This window comes from Marmota monax, unplaced genomic scaffold (genome assembly GCF_021218885.2).
Source record: "Marmota monax isolate L192 unplaced genomic scaffold, Marmota_monax_Labrador192_F-V1.1 WCK01_AAM20220418_F8-fsc00012, whole genome shotgun sequence".
Lineage (NCBI taxonomy): Eukaryota > Metazoa > Chordata > Mammalia > Rodentia > Sciuridae > Marmota > Marmota monax.
The window spans coordinates 16840853-16859503 of record NW_026695227.1 but is presented as its reverse complement, the minus strand read 5'-3'; the positions used below and the strand labels follow the sequence as shown (position 1 = coordinate 16859503).

Sequence of the window (18651 nt, the reverse complement as noted above, 5' to 3'; positions counted from 1 at the left end):
ATATTTCATTTTGTTGGCAAGATGTTCTAACAGTTTTCCTCCTGTTAGCAGAATTTATAGTAGGAAAATCGGTAAATAATTCATTTTGGCTTTGCTCTGGCTTTGAAAAAAAGAGCCCAGCAGGGCAGAGATATTCCCAGATTATTTGGTTTCTGAAATTTTAGCAGGAATAAACAAGATGATTAGCTTGAATGTAATGCATAGTCAAGGAGTTAAAAAGAAATATTCTAGTTGTTGATTACAGCTAGCTCTACTAGCCCTCCCTAAAATGTAATTAGCTTTTGGAGTGATTCCAAATGGCTTCTTTGTGCTTAAACTTGCAAAATTTTCCAGTGCTATGTCAATATTTCAGATAGTACTTAAAGAGTTTATTAGCAACATGATCTGAATCGGTATGCACTACAAGATAGAGTATCTCTGAGTTTGTAGATGTAACACATATTTTTTTTTAAGAGGGAACCTTGGGATAAGTTAATAGTCTTGACCTTCCTAGTGTTATAGCAAAGGAAAATGCTTTTAGTTCTCTGGCTTACTTCACCTTTTAAATATATGAGTTACAGACTGTAAAAAGTCATAATGAGCTTTTGTTTTGTTTTGTTCTTTTGTTTTTACATTTTTTTGTAGTTGTAGATGGACATAATGCCTTTATTTTATTTATTTATTTTTATGTGGTGCTAAGGATCAAGCCCAGTGCCTTATACATGCTAGGCAAGCGCTCTGCCACTGAGCTATAGCCCCAGCCGCATAATGAACTTTTAAAAAAATCTATATAACGACATTGAGATTGTACATAAATATATATATATATATATATATATATATATATATTTTTTTTTTTTTTTTGCTTTTTGCCAATACAACATTGCAAATGTAGAAAATATAAGTAACTGAGGACAACTTTCAGGGCAAAGCCAAAATGTTAATTTAAAATTAAAATAAGTAATTATATGTAACATTGGCTGGTATTCCATTGTCAAGCTGCAACCTAAAAATAAAAAAGATATATATATATATATATATATATATATATATATATTTTGCAATTCTTTTGCCTCTTTCCCCCTACTTAACGTTTTTATTATGAAAACATATCAAATATGCACAAAAGTAAAGAAAATGGCATAAAGAACTCACACGTTATCCTCATTCATAACATCATAACCATGGCCATCTTGTTTCATCCATATCCAAAGCTCTCATCTTCATCCCCAATCTTGATTTTGATTTAGTCACCCTATTTCATATGTGTATAAGTATACACATATGATATGTTTCCAAAAGATTAGGACTAGTAATATAACCACAATACTATTATCACATTTTGAAAATTGATCATGATTCTCTATATCCAATTCTGTTGCCAGTCAACATTCCGGATTTTTTCTAATTTCCATAAATGATTAGTTTTAATAGTGCTTTGCTTGAATTCACATCTGGACAAAATCTGCACTTTCTTTGGTGTCTAAGGTCACTTTCAACTTACAGATGACCATAATAAAGTATTTGCTTAAGAAACAGGGTACTTGTCCTATGGTGTTTCCCACTTTCTGGATTCCCACATTGTATCCCTGGGAGTCATGTGACATATACTGTTGTTTCCTGTCTGTGCTGTGAATGCCCTTAATTTTAGGACTTGATAAAATTTAGGGCTTTGTTTTTGTTTTTGACAAGACTACTCTGTTGCTGTGTGTATTTCTATCAGGAGAATATTAGGCTCTTCATCTCTCTTTCTGTGATGTTAGAATTATTTAGTCATATTCAGGCACCTGATTTAGTCCAGTCCATCCTATATAAAGTACATAATCAGCTTTTCACTTGATAATAATTTCAGCAGCCACCAATGATTATTGTCTAGATCTATTACTTCAAAAAGAATTTTTTTTCAAGTAATTTTTAGGGGCTAGGGTATAACTGTGCAACAGGGTTGCTTGATTTTCCTATGGAGTTTCGTGGTTCAGCATTTGCCTGTAAAGCTAAATCCCATAGAATCTTCTGGAAGGTGGACAGCAACGCCTGGAAGCGCTGTAAGGAGAGGAGCCGAAAGTGATGCCACCAGTTTTCTGTGGGGAAGACTTTTTTATGTGACAGTTTCAAAGACACAAGCTTAAAAAGGAAAAGGTGGTTTTTCATTTTTGTTAAATGACGAAGTCTGGATTCCATCTCAATTCCATCATATTATTTGTACATTACTATTTTATTAAAAATTATAGCAGAGAGGAAAGTGTTGAGAAACCCCAATATCAACACTCCTTCCACCCATTTCTCTGTTGGAACTTGAGGGTCTGGGCAGTGAATCATGATCTACAGTGACTGTCCCCCTGATGGTTGTGGGTGATTTTCCGTGGCCAACCTTCCAGGAAAAGGAAGAAGGGGAAGGTTGGAGGGTCTGGGAAGGGCAGCTACATTGACAGGAATTCAAGTTGCTTTGACTCTGAACTTTGGAAGGTAACTTATAAAACACCTGATGTAACCTCTGTCAAGCCAAGAATCCCTCCAGGAGTCTGAGGAGTGGGGAACACTCTCTCTTCCCACTGTGTGCACTTACTGTATTCATCTTATTCTGCCTTTTCAATTTAGTGTGTTCCATTTTTACTACTGGATAATACATTCCACGAGGATAAGGAATTATCTAATTTTTCCCTTTAATCTCAAGTAGGAGTCAGAATGAACTTAGTTGAACATTAGCAAAACTGTTGAAAACAGATTTCCCTCAGTGACTGCTGATACTGGGGAAGAAGCTGAGTCTTATGGTTTGTGCACGGAGGTGGGCCTTTTGAAAGGAGATTGGGGGAGGGAGTGGTGCCAGGGCTTGGCAGAGTTACAGTAGTGAAAACTATAGAGTTGGTCTGTGGAAATGCCACTGAACCAGCTGTGTCTGCTGGCCAGCAGTTGTTAAGTTAGGATTCTATCCTCTCACAGAGACTGAGTGACCAAGGCCGTATCCTTCCTAATGATTGCATTTTCAAGGAATGGCTCTTGGATCCTGAGAGAGATGTTTCTAAGTTGTAAGAGACATATATTCACAATCCTAAGCCCTTTATCATAATGCTCTAAGAAAAGGAAGTGAGGAGCCTATTGTTAGATTGACTAGACTAAAGAATAAATTCTCCTGGAAGCATTGTGATTTCTCATGCAGGCATTTTAATGGGGGAGTATATGTGTCAATCTATTATAAAAATGATGAAATATTTTCAAATCTATTGCAAGATTCTGGGTACTGTTAAGAAGGGACATTTTGAGCTGGGTTTGGTGGTACATGCCTGTAATCCCAGCTACTCAGCTACTTTTTCCAGCTATGTTTGGCTAAACAGTAGAGTGCCCCCAAGTTCAATCCCCAGTACCTGAGGAAGGCGGGTCGTATGCTTTCATCAAACTTTTCTTTCCTGGTAGGTTGTAATATATTTATTGATTTGCATGATAACTTTTAAATATATGCCATGAGAACTGTCTTCACTTCTTTACCACCAAAAGGCCAGCATCTGACCCAGTGGCTGGAAGCAATTAGATCTATCCCCGGACGACCACTTTAATGAATAAATGAATGAATGGCTTGACGTCTTGTCTTCTATAAGTTAAAAATGACAGAGAAGAAACACTGTTTAATAGAAACACGTGAATAAATGTTTGCAATATGTCCTGAGTCTGAGTTGTATTTTAGTAATTTTTTTTTTCTCCTCGTAGATTCCTTACTTATTCCTACCTCCTGGCCTTCAACGTGTGGCTTCTGCTTGCGCCTGTTACCCTGTGCTATGACTGGCAGGTGGGCAGTATTCCTCTGGTAGAGACCATCTGGGACATGAGGAACTTAGCCACTGTCCTTCTCGCAGTTGTGATGGCCCTCTTGAGCCTGCACTGCCTAGCAGCCTTCAAGGTAATTTCCTCAAAAATCAAATGGACTCTGCATATGAAAATAGATCTTCTATGTTCAGTAATGTTCTTTTATAACAGAAAGTCTGGGTCTGAATCTGGTTGTTCTTGTCTATAAAACTTTGTGCGTTTCAAGTTTTCCTAGTAGGTAATTTATATTTTAGCAGTGATAACAAATAATGCCTACCTTGGTTTTATATTTACTACCCACTTCATAGAAATTGAATCTGAAGTTTTACAAACAAGAATTTTTTTCCAAGTATGTTGGCTTATTTTTGAAGTAATTTGTTTTATTTCAATTAATTTATTTGCTAAATCATGATTAAATAATACATTTATAAATACTTGGAATATGGTTAAGATTCTGTTTACACTAATGACTAAGTAGTTGAGTGATTATTTTCCTCTTGTTCACCTTGAAAAGATATAAAACTGGACAAAATTATTAAATGCAGCCATTTCAGAAATGACCAAAAGTAGCAAAAAACTGAAAAATATCTATTTACAAAAAACTGCTATTGCACTGGTGAAAAATGCTTCCTGCTTGAGGATATTCCCATCCTCCAGATCTGGTGGAAGAAATTCAGAGGTTTACTGTTTGGAAGTGGCTGATTTGGTATGGGAGAGAAGCAGGATAGCCAGAGATTTCAGGGATAGATTTTACAGGCAAGAAAACTACAGAGGAGTTGAGATAATATATACTGTGTGCGTTCATGGCTAACTGCTAAGCAAAGTGTGTACATGTCATCAAGGAACACAAGCAGAATTAAAATCTGGGAGACTTACTTAATTACTGCAAGTCTGAATGAATTCTTGAACCCATATCTAGATTCAGTAGCAGAGAGTGAAAGCTTTACTGACTCGAGTCATCTCTGTATAGCCTTTGTCCAAATCATTGACTGACCACAAGCCACGAAGGCATAAGAGATCCGGAGATCCAGGCAGAAGAAAAAATAACCGAGCAAAAATTTCAGCACTTGGCAGAGAAACATATTTTCCAGTTTGAGTCCTGACAGGTTCATCAAATATTTTAAAACAGTAAAACCAACAATTTTACAAGAACAAAATAAAATTCAGAGTCACTACAATGTATGACATACAATGCCTAGTTTTTAACCAGAGATTAGTAAACCTAAGAGGAAATGGGAGAGTGTCACTCAAACTCAATAGAAAAACGAGAAAAGAAACAAGAATCAAAGGAAATGCAAAAGAAATGAAATTTCAGATTTAAACCCACATAGTGTGCTGAATTGATTTTTTTCCTTGTGACAAATTTGCCAAGGTAATTCAATGGAGGAAAGGATAATCTTGAAATAAAAGGTGCTAATATAACTGAATATCTGTAAGAAAAAACCTTGACCTTCACTTCATACTGCATACAGAAATTAATTCTAAGTGGATTTGTAGTGCTAAACAGGACTTAAAATTACAAAGCAGAAAAATCTTTGCAAATTTTGGGTTAAACAGATTTCTTGGAACACAATAACTAAAGCCTCTAAGAAAAGAAGTCCATAAATTTGACATCATCAACATTAAATTTTTATTCATCAAATGATAATGTTAATCAAATGAAGAGGCAAGCCATATATTAGGAGAAAAACTTTTCTATCTATAAAGAACTTGTATCAGGAATATTTATAAAGTGCTCTTATTACTAAAACAACAACAACAACAACAAAACTGATTAAAACTAGTAAGGTCCTGGTGGAAAGGGTTAAAATATGCTATTCTGGCATATTGAGGTACAACCACTTGAAAAACCGCAGGTACAAAAAAGTCATTCTGATATTCTTGCTTTTTCTTAAAACCAGAAAAAAAATTCCCATGGGAAAGATATTATACCTATACTGCAAGGAAAAGCAGTATCTTTATCTTCCAAGAATGAGGAGTCAGGATGGAAAATTCCATTTAATTGTTGATTTAATAACTCTTCTCACATAACTCATCTTTTCCTCTTCTTTGTCCAATCCAACATATTGGTAACTGATTTCACTTGCTTTGGTGGTCTCCTATACCACATAAAACTTACATTATTACTTTCTCCTGTTAATCTATATTCTTTTTTTAATATTTGGAAATTTTCTAGTTTTCTTTTTTAAATTTTTTTTTAGTTGTAGATGGACACAGTACTTTAATTAATTTATTTATTTTTATGTGGTCCTGAGGATCAAACCCAGTGCCTCTTATATGTGAGGAAAGTTCTCAGCCACTGGGCCTCAATCCCAGCCCTAATCTGTATTATTTTAATGTAATTCTTGGACCCAGGTAGACCCTAGATGGAGCTGGAGTTTTGCTGCCACTAAAAGATACCTCACAAAAGTAGATACACAGAGACCGATAAACACATTAAAACAAATGCTCAGTATCATTTGTCTTTAGGAAAATTCAAATGAGAACCACAAAACAATACCATTAGAATGAAGGTCATCGGCAAGATTCATGATACTGTGTTGGCCAACCTGGGGCAATCTAACCCTCATACATGACTGGTGGGAATTAGAAATACTTCAGCCATTTTGAAAACTTTGGCAGTTTCTTTAAACAGTTGAACATAACTTTAAGCAATTTTATTTGCTAAAAAGAAATGAAAACATATGCCCACACAAACGTTTTATATGCGACTCGTCACGGCTGCTTTTTTAACAATACTGAGAAAATGAAAACAATCTAATGATCTCAATTTGTAAACGCACAAACTCAATGTAATAAATTGCTCAAAAATTTAAACAATGGAGTCATAAAACAACATGGATAAACCTCAGACCAATTATGCTAAATCAGAGAGCTTTGCCAGACTTATAAGACTATATCCTGAGGAACTTTCTTAAACCAAACCAGACTTCATCTTATCTCACTGTCATTCTGAAAAGTGCAGTACCTGGATGTGCATGCCTAAACTGTCTCCCTGATTCCGTCCAGACAAGTTTTTTGACTGCCACAAAATGACCCAGCAATTCTCTATCTGTAGAGGCCCTCATTAGCCAGTCCAAAAATTTTCATAACAAGGGACTTGAGATCAGAGGACTTCTTTGTTCCATTCCTTAAATAAGGTTTTCCCTCCACAGTGCCTTTCTGGAACACATGTTGGGTCCACCTGCCCTTGGTGGCGTGTAAAAAAGTATGAGTCCTATTCTTGAGTAAACACTTTCTTTGCTTATATTGTAGCCCAGTTCCAGGATACCAAATGATTGCACTGGTATGAAAGTCTGGAAAAGGCATAATTATAGTGACAGAAATGTGGTGGGAGCAATTGACAGTGAAGAGTCTTGAAAGCTTTTGGGGATTTTTGCATGCTTTTTAAAGTTTGATTGTGGCAGTGGTTGCTGGACCACCTGTATTTATCAAAACCCACTAACATGAATGCTTAAAATGGGTGAATTCTCTTGTATGTGAACTGTATCTCAATAAAGCTACAAAAACTTGAAAATGTTACAAATAGATTAAACACTAGAATGAACACAGAACTGAAATTTAAGTAAAGAATATAAGATCTGATCCTGAAAATTGGATGAAAAAACATTTCCAATTATTGAAACATCCTATTTTTTAAGTTAATATTAAAGTCACATAATATACAATTAATCATTTTAAAATGTACAATTTAATGGTCTTAGTATATTGACAGCACTATGCAACTCCCAGCTCTTTCTAGCTTCAAAGTTTTTCCATCAGCTCATAAAAAACTTCCCTGCTTATTAAGTAATCACACTCAACACTTTGTTCCTGTGTACCCTGTTAACCTCTCAACTGCCTCCTGCCCCTACGGATTTGCCAATTCTGGATATGTATATAAAAGGAATTATATACAGTGTGTGATCTTTTGTGTCTGGCTTCTTTCACTTAGCGTGGTATTCTTGAAGTGCATAAAAGTTGAAGCATGCATCAACACTTTGTTCCTTTCAACGCTAAATAGTATTTCAATTTGTTTTCCAGTCCTCCATTGATGGACATTCAGGTTTTTTCTATCTTTGGGCTATTCAAATAACACTGCTATACTCATTTGTGTGCATATTTCTCTGTGGACATATGTTTTTAATTCTCTTGGTTATATCACTAGAAGTGGAATTGCTGAGTCATATGATAATTCTATTGTTAACTTTTTGAAAAATTGCCAAACTGTCCTTCCCTGCTGCCCACAGTGGCTGCCCAATATAGAAGGGTTCTTTTTTTCTCCAAATTCTTGCCAGCACTTCTTATTTTTTGTTATTTTGATTGAGGACATCCTAGTGAATGTGAAAAGATATCTTCCTGTTTGATCTGTACTTCTTCAGTGATCTGTGAGCATGTTTTTCATATGACTCTTGGCCATCTCTGTATCTTCAGACAAATGACTTTTCAAGTTCTTTGCCCATTTTTTAATTAGGTCATTTGTCTTTTTGTTGTTGAGTTGTAAGAATTCTTTTTATGTGTGGGATATTAAACCCCTAAAAGAGATTTGATTTCCTAATATTTTCTGTCATTCTGTAGTTTGTCTTTTCACATTCTTGCCAATGTCCTTTAATACCCAGGCGTTTTCAGTTTTTATGAAGTACACGTTACCTGCTTTCTTTCTGTTGCTTAAACCTTTATTGTCAAATCTAAGAATGTATTGCCAAATCTGAGGTCATGAAGGTTTACCACTGTGTTTTCTTATAAATGTTTAATGGCTGTTGCCTGTATTTAGGTCATTGTTCCATTTTCACTAAAATTAAATTTTGTATGTGGAGTGAAGTAGGGGTCCAACTTCATTCTTTTGCATGCAGTTATTCAGTTTTTTTTCTGTACTGTTTTTCTAAGAGTTTATTCTTTTCCCCAAATGTCTTGTTTTAAAGTAACCATCTCAGTTGCATTTTTATAAATCCATTGTATAAAGCAAGGATAATGTGAAACACCATTCTTGAAAATTATGGCCTGCGAATTACTTAACTAAACTTGAGCTCAAATTTCACCTTCTTAGTCTACTCTAAGCACCCAACTTAAAATGCAGCCACATACTCTCTACTCCTTTCCTCACCTCCCTTTCACTTTTTAACTGTCCTTCACTATTGTTTCTGAAATGCTATATAATCTGGTTATTTTATTGTTTCCATCAAGAAGTCAGAAATTTTGTGTTCAATCTTGTTTACTGCCATAGATCTAGCATCAAGCTTGTGCCACATGCAGTATTCATGACCTATATCTTATTGTTTGCTGTTCAGTGTGATCTAAAATAAAATGCAAGAAGTTACTAATTTTCTTCAACTAGATATTTATATGCAGTATGCAGAGTATGCAGAACTTCTCTTATTTTTTTTAAGTAACCTGTTTCTAAGACCCATAAGAGCACCATTCCCAAAAACAGTATGCAATGTTTGGGGTGAATGCAGTGTTTGAGTGAGTATGAGGATCTGGCCTTATTAGGATCTGGCCTTAGCCCATGGCTTGGCCTGCCTGTTGGATGGTTAATTGATTTCAAGAACAGATGCAGTGGAGGCTGGATTGGTATGTTAGTAGGCTTTTCCTTGACTCCTTCCCAACTAATTAAGAAAAATGGTGAATCTCACAGACTATCCACCCCTTCAGATGTGATAAATAGGAACTTTCATGATTGCAGTAGACCCCACACACAGGCAAGCATTGATCCTCCCTAAGCGTGTCTTTGGTAACATGATGAATGAATGGCAACTCCTTCCTAGGAAGGCTCTTCATCCTTTTCTTTCAAAGAATTTGTTTCAAAGTCACTTCAATGTATGGTGAGAAAATTAGGATAGCAATCCAGCTGTGGAGATAGTAAAACTTAGTTCTTCTATGGTAGCTTTTATCTTGAAAAATTCTTTGCAAACATTAACTAGAGCCTTTAGCAGTTCCTGGAGTCCACTTAACATGTTCCGCGTTTTTTTCCTTGAGAGGCCAGAAACAGAGGTTTAGCTTCTAGCTCCTGTTTCTGTGTCCTAGCTTCTCTTTTCTTGATTTTCTTACACACTGAAAGGGAGGTGGGAATCTGGTCTTAAAAATCAGGATCTCCTGCTAGTTAGTAACCTTCTAAAGTGGGACTAATATGGTTGTTTTTCTGTGTGATGGTTAAGGACTTTAAGTCCCATAAAAAGTGGGATTCCACTTTAATGAAAAGCTCTTCCTTTATGGATATTCTTCTGTTTTTTTTTTTTTTTTAAGAATTGTTTTTAATAATGTCAGCAAAGCACAGGTATATCTAGGGAGAATACTTACAAAGGATGTGTGTACTATATGAATAAGCCTTGAGTTGAAATTATTTTATAATCCCTGGCAATGTTCTTAAATTTTGAACTAATGAGGCTATACAACACACTGTCAAGAGGAAACATTATTGGATAAACAAGCATATGGACTAAAGCCAAAGAGTCATGGTACATATGTTTTCTGTTTCCATCTTGGATTGATCTCAGTCATAGCCAATCAACCTTGGCCTATATTGAGGGGAGAATATGTTCTCATTAGCCTCACCACTTCTTCTTAGCATCTCAGTATTGAAGGAATACCTCCTAGTTCCTGGGATTAGAGCAGTGAACAGAACCAAGGTCCTGCTGCCGGGAGCTAAAGCTTAAAACTTAAAATTGTCTTTATATGTCATATTTAAGTCCTATGCAGAGACCAGGACTGACCTTCACACATGCAGTGAAATTTGAGCAGAGGCATGAAGGAAGTATAAGAGTGAGGGGGGAAGAGAGTCCATGTAGAAGGAAAGCAGGGATCAAGGTCCTGAAGCTGGAAGGATTGGAGCTCTCACAGATGGCAAGGGGGATAATGTGACTGGAACAGAGTGGGGCCAGGGTAGAGTGTGTGAAATGATGGATGGCATCAAGGAGCTGAAGGCGTGAGAGTGTGTGTGTGTGTGTGTGTACACACACGCACACAGGATCAAGCCTGTATTGACTTAAGCAATTGCCTGCCTTCCCTTCTCCTGCCTTGGCCCTTGCCAGGCCGTGGAGGATGGGAAACGAGATTAGGGAGAAGAATTTAGGTCCTTTACCTGCTTCAGTGTGTATTTATATGGAATAGGAGATGGAGATTAAAGAGAAAGGACAGCTTTAGTGTTGAATAAGTTATCTAAAAATCTTTTAGATAAGTTATATAAAAATAAGTTATATAAAAATCTTTCCTTTGCTTATATTAACCAGGTTTGGGGTTTTTTTCCCTTTCTTTTTCTTTTTTTCATCACTTTGGGCAAAATTTATAATTACGATCTTTGTTTCTTCTCCAACTCATCAGAACCCATCTTCTGACTTCTTACCTTGATATCAACTGTGACACTGGAAGGGCTAATAAGCATACTCTATCCCATTATAATTTTATTTATACTTATTCTAATAAGTACATTAATTTATATTAATATTTTAATAATTAAGTTTGAAAAGCTACAAATGAATACATGGAAGAGATAAAATAACAAATGTGTTATCATACCCAAGCCTCACCTTCCATAGACTTCCATTGAATATTTGGTTTTGTTCATTGGTATCCTGAGAACAAGAATAAATTCTTTCTTTTATAGAAGTAAGTTAGACACTATTTCAAATTACAGGCAGTTCCTGGCCATGTCTGCATCCATCCGGACTGTAGGTCAGCCATGCAGGGAATAGATATTTGACTTTTGATGAGATCTTGTGCAGAATTGCATGGGAAGAAGACTAAGATACAAAATGTAAATGTTTCCTTTCCCTCGAAATAGCCACAGAATGAATTTAGAGATTGTTTTTAGTTTGCTCTATTTTCATAGCATAGGAAATTTAAGACCTCAAGTAGTAATTCTTTTATATATCACAGAGAAGCTCACTTGGCATCTTTGAGAATTTAAAAGTATAATTCATCCTGCTCCATGGCTTTTTTTTCCATCTTCTCTTCCTGTCCATACCCTTATTTTCTAGGCATATATTTGAGCTTATATGATGTAATGTTGAGAACAATCTAGAAATTCATTATTGTAATGGGCTCTTTTTAACAGTGAATTTTGAAGTAAACTCACTTGTTCTCAGACTCTGCGGTGAGGATACTCACTCTGTGGGAACATACATATAGCAGAGACAGAGGGTAGTGATACCATGAGAGCTGTCGCTTCCGCTATTTTCTATGAACCGTGAATGTTTAAACACTAGGAGAACCACAGGCTGAAAATACACTTGGGTTTTTCTTTATGACTCTTCCAGACTTTATGTCAGATTGGTGACTTGCAATAAAAAGTGACATATATCAGGAAAGTAGCCAGTCTAATTTGAATTGTTTAGGGGAGTTAATACCATTGGGCTTTCTCTTTATAGTTCCTCATTTCCCGTGTCCTCTAATGTGGTTTCACTGCATTATGGAGGAAATGCCACTAAATTATATTTAAGAGTAATTTATTTGGTATTGGTTTTTTATTACATTCTCACAGGGTATCTTGAGAATTTAGTGTATTTTTATACATTTTATCATCTTGTAGTATACCTGTAAGTGGAAAACTTGAAAAGGAAGAGGGGGGATAATGACATCTGATTTTCCTAATAATGCCTTCAACAATGACATAGATGTCTTTTGGGAACAGACTTTAGGCAGTGGAGGTCTCTCCTGCCCTACACTCTTTAAGTGTGGGTCTTTGAGGAAGTTTGTGTTGTTTTTTTGTTTGTTTGTTTGTTTTTTTGTTTTTAATGTTTAGTAGAGGGTCAGAGTTTTGTCCCAGTCTATGTATCCATTCTCAGTTTTCCACGTCATTCCCTTGAAATCAACAAAAATTACTGGCTATAGCTGTGATCCATGGAAAATGAGCCAAATTCTCAGGTCTACATGGAGACGGGTCTTCAACTTGACCACTGGAGATGACCGCCAAGTGACAAGTTGGTGGAAAGGAAGGGATGGAGGTGAGGATGGACCTAAGAATCTCCTCACTTCATGCCTGTCCCCAGCCTTGCTCTTGATTTGTTTTCATGCTCAGCCTTATCACATCCCCGCTACTCACCAAAAGAGCAGCCACCTAATGTACAGAGATAGTCAGCTTGAAGTCTCCCTTTTAAAAATATCCCCATATATACTCCAACAAAGAGGTTAAATTAGAATGAAAGCCACTATTGGAAAATGATTGTTTGCTTATTGATATCCTAACACCTCATTCCAGAAAGAACTTGGAGGAGCTTATGGGATTCAATACAATACAACAGGATTGACCAAGGGATGGCAAACTTTGTTTTGTTTGTAAAAGAACAGGATAGTAAATACTGAAGAAAGCTTTGCAGTCCAAGCAGTGTCCCACCTATTCAACTTTATCATTGCAGGAGAGATCAGAAAACCCCTGGGTAGAATACTGTATTACTATGTACTCATACATTTGAACTAAGCATGCATTCAGATTTCTGGAAATTATTTTACATGTTGTTCAGCCAAATAATAGGTTATAGTCTTATTACAACACAAAGATCATTAAATTCTAGAATAGCCACTATGAAATCTGGTAAAATAAACATCATGTTTTAATATACTGTATAGTAAAGTAACATTAAACTTGGGCAATGAAGATTACATTTAACACTGAATGGCTCTATGCCAGTGCTGATTCCCCCCCCTCCCCATCCCCTTTTGACTAACATTTTTCTTTTTAGTTCCCATTCTCTACAGAGAGCACTTTCTCTATTCCTTTTCTGACCTCAATTCATGAAAATCCTCCTTAAGCTATTTATTTCCAATCTTTCTGGCCCATTTGTAGCCCATCTTTTATGTTCTGCATTGGACCCATCAGTAGATGAGGCCCTGATAATGGCTTGCCCCCGGGCCATCTGTCTGTGCCTTCCAATGTCATGAGAATAGCCACTGTTTGAGATCAGCTTTGCATCAGGGTTGGCCAACCCGTTGGTCCAGCTTCTTCTTATTGCACTCAGTAGACTTTTCCACTTGCCATCTTACCTGTGGTGATGGTGCTCTGCTGCTTGGGTTACATTTTTCCAACTCAGTAGCTATAGTTTATGTTGGCCCTTAGGCCGTGTTCCAAAGCTAAAATTGTTGCCTATATCAATTTTCTGATGAGAGTCTGAAAATGAACTTACCATTTCATCTGATTCCTGCTGGAAAATAGAGAAGTTGGATTCACACTCTATTTTAAAATGGAACCTATTTAAAGATCCATTGCTACTGTGTCTTCTCACATATTTTATGCCATTGCTTTGCTATATGTGATACAAACTGTATTGTGACTTATGTTTTGTGATTCTTATTGCATTATGTAGCCTCACTTTAAATTCATGACCACTTTCCTCAAGTGACAGCCAGTCCCCTCCATGTTGGAGGTGGCCCCTGTGTGTGAGGAGGAGGACAGCCCAGAGTTCCAGATCAGAGTTCTGAGACTGGAGCAGGGTAGGCTATGGGGCAGAGGCTGACCAGCTGTGTAGCCTCACCTCCATGAGCCCCATAGGGTGAGGTCAGACCAGGGCAAGTCATATGACCATACAGTGGCAGGCACATAGAGAGGGCTGGAGACCTAGTAGCTGTTTTCATAGTCTTTGTCATTGTCGTCACTATTACTGTGAAATTTTCACAGCATAACTCTAGGAGAGCAAAAAGGGCTCTTGTCTCCATTTTGTAAAAATATCAGACTAAAAATAAACAAAATAAATCCAGTGGACTGCCTTTGTCAAGTCTATGTACTTCAGGGTCCAGGCACACTTACATAATTAGAATCTATGTGTGATGTTATTATTGCTTATGAAAATTAGCCCTCTCCTCTTCCCCTCATCCTCCACCTTCGGTGGCAGAGAGCTTTTTTAAAATTCGTGTTGCAAGAGCTAATTCTAGTATGTACTTCCAAATTTTTAATGTTAAAGCATAATGTTGGAAGGCAATGTATTCAAATGTAACAGAAAGGCAGGGTATAACATGAAACAACTCTGTTAGTTAAAATTGAATGTTTATCAAGAGAAAGAAAACAGTGGCAAATGCCACCAATATGTATGTATAAATATGAACACTGAAGTCATCACCTCTACACCTCCAACCTTTACTATAAAATGATATATTATAGCTGTCTTTAAAAATATTTGAAAATTTAGCAAAAGTAGATTTAAGAAAGGACTTGGTTCTGGGGATTGAACCCAGGGCTGGTGCATGTACCAAGCTCTCTACCACCGAGCCACACTCCCAGCCTTGATTTTGTTATTTTTTAAATGTTGTCGTTCTTGAAACCTCTTGCTGGATTTCTCCCTTCCCCTCAGTGGTGAATGTTGGAAGACAATAGACACGAGAAATGCCAACATTTTCTTCAGTAGGCCTCTGAAAATCAGAATCCCTGGAGCCAAAGATTTACTTATTGTCAATGATTAACATGTCACCTGTGAAGTTTTTCTCCTTGTTCTGGAACTGAAATTTTTACAAATCCGTTTTGCTGATTTCTGTATAATGTACAGTTCTCTTGTACCTGGAATGCTCCACTCAGCTTTTGATCTGGGCCTGCAGGAGTTTTTCCACATCATTAAATAATTTGTTTCATTCTTTGCCTTCACAGGGCAATTACATTTTCACAAGTCACACTACTTAATAAGAAAATGACTTACCTACCCCTCTGGTGTTTGTACCTCGTTGGAAGACTCACTGAATTTATTAATGAAAGAATTAGATAGTTGTGTAATGGGAAAAAGAAGTTTTCAGACATCACTAACAGCTTTATTTCTCTTTGCTGATTTGTGTGCTTTGTGGTTCTCAGCATGAGTTCTTGTAGTCTATAGTAAACGCTTTTACTCCAAAAGTGCCAATTTTTGAGGGGTAATTTTAAGTTTTAACACTTGCTATTTCTCTTAATGCAATGATTCAGACTCCCATAAAAGCAACCTATTACCACTTAGCTTCACAACACTTCTGACTGTTTTTAAGTTTATAAAAGGTCAAAAGGTATTTTTGTAACTCCTGGAGCCATTCTGTCCTTTCTATTTCCATGAGAACATAAAAGCTGTATTTAAAGAAGCAAATTTTTTTTCCATCTTGTTCTAAGAAAGTCACGAAATAAGTAATTAACACTCTCAGAGATAAAAGTAGCAAAAACACATCCCTCTAAGCTGAAAGCCCATTGGATTGCTTATTGAATTGGAAAATTCAAAGGAAACAGTGACTGACTGCCAGATTCTTTAGATGGTGAGCTGAAGTACAGTGCCCAGCAAATCCAGAAAGGGATGGTAAATGAGAAAAATATGGCATGAGGGAAATCCACCCTCCCAATCATATAACACCTAAGATTCCCTATTTTTTGCATGCATATCTAAAAAGGTAGCATAGAATATTAGAAAGCAAGTTTGTAATGAAACTTAATTCTTTATCTACATTATGACACATCAAAAATGTTGATGATAAGTCTTCAGAGCTTCTTTCTTGCGTGTAATATAATAAGAAATAGTACAGATAGTGCACCTCACCATGATCACTCAGTTGTAAGTACCATCTGTATACAGTGCCTGTGCAGATCTATGTGGACCTCTCAGATACAGTGTTCGGAAATAACTCCTGAATTTACCCATCCGCCTGTTTCCTCAACAGTTTTCCATCTCAGTGCATTCTACTATCTGCTTAAGCCAAAATCTTAGGGTTTTCCCTTTCTCCCACTTTCTCTTAAATACCATATTCAGTCCATATTCAAAATATCCTGCCAGCTGTACTTTGAGAATCTCTCTTAACAGTGACTGCTTCTCACCAGCATCATTGTTATCTTCTACCATGGCCTCCTAACTAGTCTCCCTGCTTCTCCCCGTGTGCCAGTGGGACAGTCTAGTCTCAACACAGTGGCTGGAGTGATTGTTTCAAGATGTAGGTCAAAACTGTATCCCTTTTGTGTGTCAAACTGGGTGGTTCCTTCTTTCTTTCATTATAACCTTTACAATGGGCCAAAATGTTCTGTGTGCCCTGGCCTCATCCCTCCTCCACCCCATTCTCTTTGTTTTCTGCCTCAACTCATTTCCTACTATAAAATGTGTTTTATGACTGACTCCGTTGTCCCCTTCAAGCTTGCTTAACTGGCACCTTGTCAAGGAGGCCTGCTCTGACCACCATGTTAGAATTGCAGTCACTCTTTGCCCAGCTTTTGTTGAGATACCCCTCACTAGTCTTGTTCTTTTGCATAGAATTTGTGGGTAGGGATCTGTTTTACACACTAATGTATTTCAAAGAGCCTAGTCTAGTACCTGAAAAACAAAAAAGACAAAAGTGATTGATTACTAAATTCTTTAAGTATCTGCCTCTTAAGTATAATGCCCAAAGAGACTATTTCTTTGGTAACAAGACGTATTGTTGAGTGAACAAGTAATCCATGTCCATATTTTACCAAGAAAACCACTGTTGAGAAAGTTTCCAGAAGTACTTTGGTAAAGCCAATGACTGGAGGGACTTCTCTGATATTGTGCTTCATTACCTGCCGGCTCACTGCACTTTCTGCATCTCACAGGCAGAGGCCAGGAATCTGAGTAGCAGCCTGCAGCCACATATATAGCTCTGTGATAGAAATGGTCTTGAAATCTGACAAGGTATTCAGAGACAAGCAGAATATATTCATAGGGAATATGTAACCGCAAGACAGTGCATTCAGAGAGGGAAACAATAACGTGAAATATTATGTATTTCTTTGATTTCACTGGTCCTAAACAACGTGCTGAGTATAGGGAGTAAAGATAGAATAAGACCCAGGAGCTGCCTTGAAGAACCAGTTTCTCTACTTCCATTGCATCCACCCCATCTCTGAGACAGTTAACCTTGTAAACTCAGATATGATCTAATCATGACTCCTCCCAAGAACCTTCCTGCTTATAGGTCTTATCCTGACTGATGCCCAGACTGTGCAGTGGTCCCATGGTTCAAACCCAGGACCTTGGACTTGCTAGGCAAGCACTCCACCACTGAACTACATCTCCAGCTCCTCTTTGTTTTTTCTTTTGAGACAGCATCTCACTAAATTGCTGAGGCTGACCTGGAACTTGAAATTCTCCTACCTCAGTCTCTAGAGTAGCTGGAATTAAAGGCATGCACCATTGTGTCTGAATTATATAGTGATTTTTTGCATAGAAAAGGATGATCAGCTGTGTTCCATCCCTACCAAGAACAGAACAACAAAAAAATAGTTGCATGAAAGCTATCATTGAGATGCAGTAAAAAATTTTGTCAGACACTGAGATGATTTTTTTTAGGACAGATTGTAGAAAATCCCAAGGTAGAAACTTCTTTTTAATTTCATTCTGCTGCAGCAATTTATACCAACATTTCTCAAATATGTTGTAGCATCATTCTGGCCTATAGTTAAGGTTGCTCTAATTAAAAAAAAAATTTATATTTAAATGCATTTTAGAAGCACTAGGTTTAAAAAGTTAAACAACTTCTGTACTGGAGGACTGCACAAATCCTTACTGTTCACTAAGTCTTGTGAATTTCCAAAATCAGTCCCTGGTAAATAGTATTTTTCAAGTTAATTTGAATTTGGAACCACTTTCCAGGGCTTCTTGTCAGAGTTCTAGTAATATGCTTTGGGAATCATTGACTTGGGCCAATGAATAGGGCTGGGTGTGTGTATCTTGAGAGTCCATTCTTGGGCAGAATTTAAGGCATGCTTGCCTTCTTTGAACCTTCAAAACCAGCAATTATAATAGCATCAATAAAATATTTTTTATTATCTCTTTAATAATACCACCTGCAAAAATGATTCCTTTGAAACCAATTCTTTGTGAAAGTTGAGACCTTGAGACCGATTCATGGAATTTTGTCTTCCATTCTGGTAAGGCTGTGGTTAGAAATGCATATGTGCATTCGATACATGATTGTTACTGCTGAGAGTTAGGATGGCATGAGGGACACTGCAACGAC

General features: G+C 36.9%; 1 protein-coding gene across 1 annotated transcript in view; it reads left to right on the top strand.

The window, feature by feature from the left end:
- Window positions 1–18651, top strand: part of Tmtc1 (transmembrane O-mannosyltransferase targeting cadherins 1) — a 268042-nt gene that overhangs the window by 141967 nt on the left and 107424 nt on the right. The window contains exon 8 of the mRNA XM_046435417.2: window positions 3682–3871. Coding sequence (XP_046291373.1) covers window positions 3682–3871 — 190 coding nt within the window. The remainder of the gene's footprint in view (window positions 1–3681; window positions 3872–18651) is intronic.